The sequence below is a fragment of the Poecile atricapillus genome, chromosome 1 (genome assembly GCF_030490865.1).
Source record: "Poecile atricapillus isolate bPoeAtr1 chromosome 1, bPoeAtr1.hap1, whole genome shotgun sequence".
Lineage (NCBI taxonomy): Eukaryota > Metazoa > Chordata > Aves > Passeriformes > Paridae > Poecile > Poecile atricapillus.
In genome coordinates, this window is record NC_081249.1 from 174,464,203 (window position 1) to 174,474,620 (window position 10,418).

At 44.0% G+C, this 10,418-nt stretch overlaps 1 protein-coding gene across 3 annotated transcripts in view; it reads right to left on the bottom strand.

Annotated features, from left to right (window-relative positions):
• Positions 1-4,018, bottom strand: part of MTHFD1 (methylenetetrahydrofolate dehydrogenase, cyclohydrolase and formyltetrahydrofolate synthetase 1) — a 158,625-nt gene extending 154,607 nt beyond the window's left edge. For 2 of the 3 annotated variants that reach the window (XM_058832429.1, XM_058832420.1), the window contains exon 1: positions 3,846-4,018. In XM_058832429.1, the coding sequence (XP_058688412.1) occupies positions 3,846-3,886 (41 nt within the window). In that variant the 5' untranslated portion in view covers positions 3,887-4,018. The remainder of the gene's footprint in view (positions 1-3,845) is intronic. The other variant, XM_058832411.1, reaches the window with a different exon arrangement.
• Positions 4,019-10,418: the final 6,400 nt, after the last annotated feature.

Consider the following 10,418-nt stretch of genomic DNA (forward strand, 5'->3'; position numbering starts at 1 on the left):
TTCCCCAAACATGAGTTATGATACCACATTCCCATGCTGCAACATCTACAACACCAATCAGGCCTGCTTCCCAAAATGAGTATTGCATGTAATACCCTACTATCAGGTGATTTAAGCAGAGGAAAACACAAGAGCAATAGGTAAGGACTCAATCCACCTTTGTGGGGCTGCAAGTGCTCCAGACAATATTCTAGGCCCTATCTACAAAGGTTTGCCTTCTGAAGGAATGATACTGAGATTTTACTCATTGCACAAAGGGGACATGGCAGACCCCACGTTCTTTGCCTTCCCTGTAAACTGGTGCTGTTGTGCACAGATCACACACCTGTGGCCCTGTTGTCCACCAGACAATGTTTTCTCCTCTTTTATTAACTCTTTAGAGCAGGGTCCCATTTTTTAAAAAAAAATTGTGTCTGCATAGCACTGAACACAAGGGCTTTTGCTCATATTTGGGGCCATCCAATAGCACAGGAAGTTCACTTCAACTCAGCCCATCCACAGTGTGGGACCCTTCAGTGCAAGCCTGAAACTTTGTGGGTAGGATCTGGCAAAAGGGAGCTCAGAGATCAGGGAATTTTTTCCACTTCAGACTAGATTTACCTGGAGTTACAATAAGAACTCCAAAAAAACCCAAAACCATTTAATACCCAGACTGAAAAGGCTGAGGAGTTTACTGCACTGTTACCTCCAGTTAGAAGTTCAGCCTGATCACCACTTTATTGAGCACTCTAAACCCAAAGCACTGCTTGGCCCATCCCTAGGGGCTGTGAGGGGTGCTAAGTCTTCCCTACCATCACAACTCATCAGCCACTCTTCCAGAGCAGAAATGTTGGTCCACTCCCGGTCCCACCAACCAATTTGGGCCAAGCCAGGGGTTTCCAAACTTGGGCTATTTCAGATGGTAAAGCCTAAAGACAGCTCAGTGCAGTGCACATAACCTGTAAAGTAGAGCCATTACCATGTTTTGCTCTGATTACCTCTTTAGACACAGAAACAGAGATTGTTTTTTCTTCAGGGAATACCAGCAATAAAAGGTGGAGAATACTGTATTTTTATTACCTTCAACCCACCTTCAACCACTGCTTCTCTTCCTCCTATTAGTCATTTATTTACTGTACTGTTATACAATAACTCATCTTTTGTAACTCACTTGCCAATGAGGCAAATTTAACTTGTAGCAAAATCTAAGGCAGAATTACTAAACAGCCACTCAGAGTAGAGGAAAGCCACCCTGAGGTAACCAGCCAACTCAGATTGATGCAGAACCCATCTAATATTTAATATATTTCACAGACTGCAGGCTTCTTGTTTGTACTGAGGCAGACTTAGATGCATTTTGATGTTGATGCATTAACATCAGCACCAAATCCTACAGAGAAAACACTGTCTGCTGTGTTCTACTTCCCATGCCCAGCCTAAGCATATTTTCCATCCTCACAGGTAATACTCAAAGCCACTGAAAATGTCCATTTTCCTTTGTATCTCTTCTAAGCCTTTCAAAGGTGTGAACTAGCTTTATCACCTCATCAAGTTTTCTCTTATTTATACAAAGAAACTCTCAAAGTATTTATTTTCTTTACATGTTTCCTAAGAATAATACCAGTATCTACCTGATTTTTGTTTAAATAGCTGATATGATTGTGAATTTGGTATTTTTTCATCTCTTTTGAGGAAGGGGTGTTTGGTGGCTGGAGGAGAAAGTTCGCAATACTTATGAGCTTTGATTTAAAACACAGACAGAACCCCAGCATTACACAGCTGGAACAATGCTTGTTTGAATCAACTCATTTGTCAATATTTGACTGACTTACAAATAAACATTTTTCTTGATTAAAGGGTAAAGTAACAAAATCCACCCCTACAAGATGGAAACTGAAAAGGTTTGGCAGTTGCTGTAAAGTCGGGACATTCCCTTTCTACAACAGGCAGTTCATTTGAAAATTCCTAGAAAAACCACAAGCCTATCACTTCTGCTGCTGTCAGACTCTTGGCCTGGAGGTGAACTCTGGACAGTGAGAATCCTCTGGACCAGCACTTCTCTGGGGGTCTGGAAGAAAGGGACACCCGTCTCCAATTCCTCATGACTCCTTCAAGTACTTCACTAGAAAAAGGCAGAACTACCTAAGGCCCATAGGAAGCAGGTGATGCTTTTGCTATGTTGAACATAAATACAGCATAAATAAAGGTACTGAAGGACAGCTGGAAAACTGCATTATTTTTTCATTTTATGATGTCTTCAGGTCAAGCAAGATTTGATGACTCTGGAAAACAGACTTCATTCAAACACCTTAAGAGACGTGCTGGAAGTTAATCAAAACTTTCTCCTGTATGTGCCTATTAAAAGCTCATGCCTCTTTCCAGGTATTTGAACATCACAAATGCCCTCTGAGAGCTGCTAGTTTATAGCTACTACTATAATACAGAAAACAAACAGAAATAAAAAATATTACCCCTATATCTTTACAATTAAGTAAGTAATGCAACATGCAATGCCAAGGAAGTTTAAAGTTTTAATGTGAATTATCATTGTACCCAAACTAGCATCTTTCCAGGACCTATTGCACTTCAGGGTGACTTTATATGACAGGAAAGAAACCTACAACAGGCAAATGATGAAGTCCCACAAGCAGCAAGCACAGGCATTGCAGAGTGCACTGGCCCCAACACTGCCAAAAGGATCAGGTGGAATGAAGTATGTAAGACCGACAGACTGCAACACACAGCTGGTACTGGCTCCAAAATTATCAGGTGAAAAGCATGCAAGCAGTCTTTCCTCAAGGATATTCAGATTCAAGGCACATTAGGCCTACTTTTCAGAACTGCTCCACTGCTGGTTAGAGGTAGCTGTGTCATACACAGCAATACCTAAGAGAAGGACTAACTGCTTTGCTGAGACTACTTTATATCTTTTCAAACGTAACCTTTCTGTCTGAATTCCCTGATTATATTGACAGGAGATAGCCAAAGAACCTATCTAACTAAACCCTGTTTCCACAGAATATAAGAGAACCATTACACTGCATTTTCCCCAGGATTAGGGAAATTTATTTAACTTTCTGACCGAATGTGTATGCTGAGTGGCAGCAGGAAAACCAAGCAAACTAAAACACACAACACAGGCTCACCTATACCCAGGGCTTGCCAGCTAAGCAAACGCTGAAAAGTACGACAATGCTTTTTCCTTCAGGGTTTCTCAAATCTTTTAAATAGCTTTGGCAGGACACCTGTTAACATTCAGCTATGTCTTATTCAACATGTGGATTAACTCATTTTGCTTTAAAGAGGAACAATCAATACTTATAGAGCTTGAAAACACAGGCCATACCTAAAGCACATGTTCCAAAATCCTGCTCATAAAGCATCCCAAGAGCCCAGCTTACACGCACAGAAGCTGTAGTTAGCCGGTGGCTTCACACCTGCCTGGGCTCTCATCTCATCGACGCTGAGCAGTCCAGGTGCTTTCTAGGGCTGCCAAAGCGACCCCCACCAGAAGCACCGCTGGTTTCTGGGGAGCACTGCCAGCACTTTGCATTCTCCTTAAGACCTTTAATACTGTACTTCGTCTAGTAACTCCCAGTTTACAGCCAGGAAGAAGTAAGCTTTGGCTGCAACGTAGTGAAAAAGCTTTAGGATGTCTCCAAACCCGCTTCTTCCACAGAGCCAGAGTACAAGCCCCCCACAGCCCCATCCCGCTGCCAGCACACCCGGGGGCCGCCGGGGCACCCTCAGCTCCCGGGCCACACCGCTCCCTTCCCGAAGGGCAAAAGCCCCGCGGCTCCCAGACTTTCCATCCCGAGGGAACCCGGCCGAGCGCTGCGGGCAGGGCGGGCGGCCCCGCTACGTACCCGGAGACAATCTTGCCACTGAGGATCTCGGCGGGGGCCATGGCGAGGGCCGGAGGGCGGGCGAGCTGCGGGCCTGCAGAGGTGAGCGCGGCGGGGCTCCGGGGCTGTCTGCGGGACGCGCTGCCCCCGCGGCTGCCCCACTCCCGCCCCACGTGGCCCCCAAGTTTCGGCGGCCCCGCTCCCGCCGCGCAGGCGCTGCCCCCGCCCCGCCCCGCGGCTCCCTCAGCGCGGCCGGCGGGGCCGGCGCCGTTCCGGGTCCCTCCCGCGGCTCTCTCAGCGCGGGAGGGCGAGGCCGCGGCCAAATGGCGGCCTCCAAAACGCCTCCGAGGCTGCGCTCCCGGGCGTGCCCGGCCCTGCTCCACGGAGAGCGGGGCTGGCGGGAGGGAGAGGGCAGGCCCGGAGGAAGCTGAGGGGTGCTGATGCTGGGCTGTGCGCAGTGAATGCGTAGGAAAATCCCACATCGGTGTAAGAATACTCTGTGTTTCTTGTCCTGTGGTTCTTTTAACAGGTTGTGCCAAGAGCAGAAGAGTAGAATCGTAGGTTCACAGAATGGCTTGGGTTGGAAGGGGCTTAAAAGATCATCTAGTTTCACCCCCCAGCCATGGGCAGGGGCACCTTCCGCCAGACCGGGCTGCTCCACGCCTTGTCCAACCTGCCCTTGAACACTCGCAGGGTTGGGGCAGCAACAGCTGCTATGGGCAACCCTTGCCAGGGCCTCACCACCCTCACGGTAAAGAATTTCTTCCCAGTATCTGAATCTATCCACTTTTCAGTTTGAAGCCATTCCCCCTTGTCCTATTTCTACGTGCCCTTATTTGCATAAAAAATAGTAATTTTATTTTTCAGGATTTCAACACATTTGTCCAACATAAAGTTGTCAAGCCAGTGGCTGACTAGAAAGAGGGCAGTGAAAAGGAGGCTGGGATTGTGGCCTAAATTCATAGGCGTTTTCAAGAGTGAGAAATAGGTTCATAAAAGTGGCCTCCAAGAGACACATTTGCACTAAGTAATCCCATTAGAACTGGTGAAGGTGGTAGTTTCCTGTCAGATCCATGCAGTTGTCCACATGTACTGTTATTTGCATAACCAGTGCTTTTCCTTACTCGGCAGACCAGTGCACAGTGTTTTAGGACCTTTCTTAGAGTATTGGTTGTCAGTGGTTTCCTCACATATGGCAAATGAGTGATTAGCATCCAGCCAGAGCTGGGGATGGAAAAAGCAGTTAAATATCACTGAGACAGACTTGCCCAGGCAAGATAATGCTGTGACCCAGAGAACTGTTAAGGAACTCCTTGATGTTCCCTGCTAACATCTAGCACATGGTTAGAGAACAGGTCCATGACTCAAGAAACTGGTGATAAAGAGTTCTGGGGCAGAGAACTGGCAGGTGGCCATTGATGCTGGGTTGACCCTACAGTGTTAGATTGCTGTTGGGGAATAGTAGCACATTCCTGTGCCCCCAGAAACATCAGTGCTCTTACTGTTTTGAGACCTATCAACATTTGTTGCAGTACAGCAAAGAAATGGAATAATCTCACTGCAAATCATTGAGCTATGGAGAATCAGGACTGAATGCTAGAACAGTGTTCCTGCTGAGAATTTGAGGCTAAAAAGGCTTGTGTGAAATGCTTTCATATAGGCTTCTGCTTCACACAGAATGCATAAGTTTGGAAAAATAAAGTATCTGTTCCATAGAGTTTGCTGAGAAACCTTTCAGTCCTGCTACTCCATAATGTAATCAGCTCACAAAGGGATTTGGGGAGCTCTCAGGTTTTGAGAAGAGAGACATGCAGGTCTTGCAGCTTCCACCTAGGGCACAGAACTGTGAGGATAAAAGTATGCAGGCCCTTCTGTTTCAGGTCAGAGGCTTTAAGGTTGCTTCTTTGGCATTCTAGGAAGGGAATATTAACCATACATAGTTCAAAACTCAACTGAGGATAAGTTACCTTTGTGTTTCCTTTTGTACACAAAGAAGTGACATATTTTCTGCTTTTTTCTGCTTTTTTTTTTTTCTGTTGAGGGTAGAGATTGCTACCTTGAGTGATTAAATTACCTTAAGTTAACAACATATTGTAATTGTAGGATAAGATGTCAGAAATGTCTCTTTAGGAGTGACTTGAAAAAGACAGAAAACATTGTAGTTTAAGGCTTTTATATGTTAAATAAGAAAAAACATAGGAATAAATACAAAAGGCTAGAAGAAACTTCTTTCTCCCCTTCATTATGTATTCCCTGTATTTCCTGGAATGCAGCAACAGGCATTTGCAGTATTATACCGTCAAAACTAAGATTCTGCAATTGGTCAAGAGGAGGGATTTTTCTAGGCTGCTTAAAATTCTGTGCCTTAGTTGTTTCTTCTGTTGTCTTTGAGGCCTGAATGAACTCTTGGAGGGAGAAATGACCCTGTGTTAAGAAAAAAAAAATCCACAAAAGATGAACTCCTTCAGCTAAGGACTGGATAAGATCACAAAAACAAATTTTGCCAAAAATAGGCCTAACACTCAGGAGTGCGGTGTAAAAATATTAGTCAGGGAAAGGAAAAAAAAGAAAGCCCTTTTGTTTAAAATATTCAGGTGAAATATGCACTTACTTGCAAAGTGAGCAGAAGACACTGTTGCCATCAGGACCTGGAGATTCCTACCCAGAGCTGCTAACTTGCATGATTTACTTATGTGTGTGAGCAATAAACCTCCATTCTTGCTTTTCTTAATGCTCCAGCTTTTGAATAATACATATGTCATGATGACAGATAAAACTCTGACTATTACCCAAATTTATTGCAGGAAAGGAACTAAGAATACTGCCAAACAACTTCTTCTATTACTTCTTTAGTTTTGATCCAGATTCTAATTTTCAGGAAGGGACAGACTCATGAATTTTAATATACTTATGCCAGAAAATCAGACTAACCTTTTGTCAGAGCAGGAAGTCCTTTTGTATTTCTAACTTGTCTGATGTGGCAGTCAAGCTGGGATTTTTCCTCACAAGTTGTGCACATCGTGTCTCTAAGAACGAACATGTTCTTTAACATTTATTCTTAATTTTCATCCTGAGATCAAAATGCTGGAAATGGAGAGGGAAAGGAACAGAAAAGGGATTATGTGATGAGAAATGGCTGAACAGACCTTTCTGCCCAGCTCGGAGCCATATCCAGCCCTGAAATGCAGTAAAAAAGTTAAAGTTCCTTTTCACATTTAGGAATGAATTTTCTCTGAGTTTCTCAGAGAAACATGGAGCAAAGTAAAGGAGACAGATATTGTGAAAATGTTTACAAAGTTGACAGCAAAAATCAGTGTTTTATGCATTCAGTATCAAAGCAGGCTTACTACTTAATAGTTGTTAGGATAAAGAGAGATAAAAACAGTTACTTTGAGACAGGCTGAAGCCTCAGTGTAAGAGAGTTCTCTCTGCTCTGAGTGTTGCTCCAGCACAGTCATTCTCCCTCCCTCTCCTCCCTGCCAGGATCCCTGGGTTTGATTTGGCGGCTCCCACAGTTTGACTGTTTACTTTTGCATCCACCCCCTCTTACCCAACATATCAAAAAGTTATGAAGCTTGCTCTTTAAAAACACCCTGAAGGCTGCAAAAATACATGCCAGAAAGTCTTTCAGTGTTACTGGTAAGCTAACAGCTGTGCCTCTGATCATATAGGGCCCCAGAACCTGTGATTTATCATAAGAAACTGATCCCAAATCATCAAAGTGAGGAGGAACTTTCAGCTCTGCTTTACCCATTAGGTGGGATGGCTAGGATAGGATATTATCTCTAATAAAGTGGAGGAACAGACAAGTTAGATTAGTTTTATAAACCTTGGCCAGAAAAGGGATTTTGAGAAAACCTGTTTCCAGGAGCACACCAGAAAACCAGTATTAGACTCTGATACTTCAAATGTTTATGGGGAACTTTTTGTGCTTAAATATGCCCCAGTGGACAATGAATGACATTACCCAAGAATGTACCTTTGTCTGCCATGAAGAGGGACACAACTTTGTCACGCGGTAACAGTGACACATTTAAACACACGCTTACTGGTCCACTCTCCCTTTGATCAGAGGATGTCTGAACTTTGACGTAAGGCTTGAGATTGATCTCAATGTACGCTCTTTGGAACAACCCTCATAGCTAAGCTGTGTTAATGAATAGTAGATGGCTTGAGCTATGATTTATTCCATCATTAAGTGTTTCCCAAGTGTAGTTGTCTCCTAATAAGTTTAGCCATACCACGTGTTCCATCACTGAAATAAGAAGGTGGTGACACAGACAGCTGTTGGACCACCACTAAAGAAGTTGCTCTCCTGGGTTAGGATGGTGTTTTCTCTCTGGCTTCTTCATGGTTCCTGGTCTGATGGCTGAACAGCAGAACAGATACTTGGAGTGCTCTTTGTCCATTTCAGTGCAAAAGCAGACAAATTAATCTAATCACTTCCAAGCACAGATTTAACTCCAACAAACTTCTTTTTTTGTAAAACCTGTGAAGGGTACTTTCATTGTAGGTATTTCTGGCAGAGAGGTAAAGCTGGTTGTGCCCCACAAAGTTGTAGTAACAAACAGGCATCTCAAATGCTTTCCTGACCCTTGTCTCCAGCTTGCTGATCACTTGCCTACCATGCAGGGGTTTTGTGTTGACCATTGTTTATCTGTCACTCTAAAGACAGCAGTAAAGTTCAGATTATTTCTGAATTTCCACTTGTGTTACTATGCCAATGACATTAATTTGTACATAGTTGAGTGAATTTTTCATTGGCTGTTTTTCTTGTTCTTCCAGCTAGCTTCCTTTAGCTACATCATCTTGCCTTCACACAGAAATCCAACAGTTCCCGTTGACCTCCTAGGGACCCTGCACAAGGTCTTGGTAACAGTTTGAAGAATTTTGTGTCACACTTGATTCCACTGAGAAGAGTGCCAGTGCTTGATAAATGTGGGCCTTAGATTGTCCCAACTCTTTGATGTTAAGACAGAATTCAGATCAAAGAGACTGTTTTCTAACTAATTCCCTCTCTCACATACTAACCATTCCTAATACTTCTACAGCATGTTGGGGCACTCCATGCAGTAAACAAAAACCTAATTCACTGTCCCAACCTGCCTGCGAGTTGTATATTACCACATTTTTCAGATAAGGTAGCTGAGAAAGAAGGGAATATTGATTGCCTAAAGCAGAATACAAACTGAAGCAATGGGGCTATGATTAATTACCTTGATATTTCCACCTCCTCCTAATTCTCTTTGGCTAAAAATTTTTAGTTAACAGTGTGTGACTACAGAGTACTTCCCCCTTCTTTTGTCTAAGAGCTGTGATTTGTCTGGTATTTACACCAAGAACTGCTTCATTAATAAATGAAGCAGAGCCTGGTGAGGCACATTGTTCAGAGACACATTGCTAATGTTTGCCCTGAAGCTGTGGAGTGTGTCCCTTCCCTCATGCTCAGCTGCAGCAGAGAAGAAAAGCAGTGATTCTAGTGATTTAATCTTACAAGTCTGCAGAGCTCTAGTGCCTGTCCTGCACATCTCTGGGAGAAAGATTTCTCAAAAGAACACCAAGGCTTGCTCATGTCTGCTACTGTAAGCTCTCTCTGAGCTTCCTGATTCATAAACCAGCTGGAGATCTCGTTACAAAGTCTGTGCCATGAAATGGTCCATCCATTGCTCCAGTCTCCATGACCTTTAAATAATCCAGCAAGGCAGCGGTAATGTTTTGTCCTATGTCAGCCATAGCTGGCAAGAAGCACAATAAGGACCTTTTTGGTCCTCTCTGTTGTTTTGAAGCTTTGGATTTTGACATCTGTAGCTTGAGAACCCTGGTGTAGATGCTTGTATTTGTTGTAATTCTGCTCTGGAGCCCCAATGTTTTGCAGATAGAAATGTGATGGGTCTGTGCTCCAAACTGTTCCTGGACAGAGACAGTGGCTGGTGCTGCCTGGGCCACAGGAAGGTTCAGAGCCTGTAGACTTGCAGTGGAGTGGAATATGGTGACCTCAGCAGGGAGAAGTCTGCTTGGCCTGTGATTCCTCTTTATGGCCTAGAAGCCAGGAGAAGAAAATGAATAATCCTTCCAAGAGCAGCTGTGCCAAGCTGGGATGTTGCTGGTGTCTCTTGTGCCCACCAGAGCCATGTAGGACTGGCAGGCAGATTCTGGAGGAGTCCCCATTAAAATCATACAGGATCAACAAAGACAATATTGTATCAATGAGTCAACAAGACAAACAGATTGTGCCCTGAGACCTCAGTGTAGCATTGTAACATCGACCCTGGTGCACACATTGACCCTGTGGACATTCATGGTGGGATGTCAGAATAGGAATAGGTAAGCAGTATGGTCTGAGTTGCTGCCACAGTTTAGAGCAGTTTAATTTGAAGTGTGCTTACTAGCTGGTGCTTCTGGATGGCAGGGGGCACAAAGCATGCTGAGACTTAGGACTGTGAAAAAAATTTCTTTTTTATTTTCCTCAGCCTTGGAAAAAAAATTAAGCAGAAAGGTGCCCATAGCCCGCCTCCCCAATGAGGATGAGTGCCCAAAAATGGCTTTGAGTACAAAGGATCAGGCCTTAGGGATGGCATGAAAGAAAGACACCTT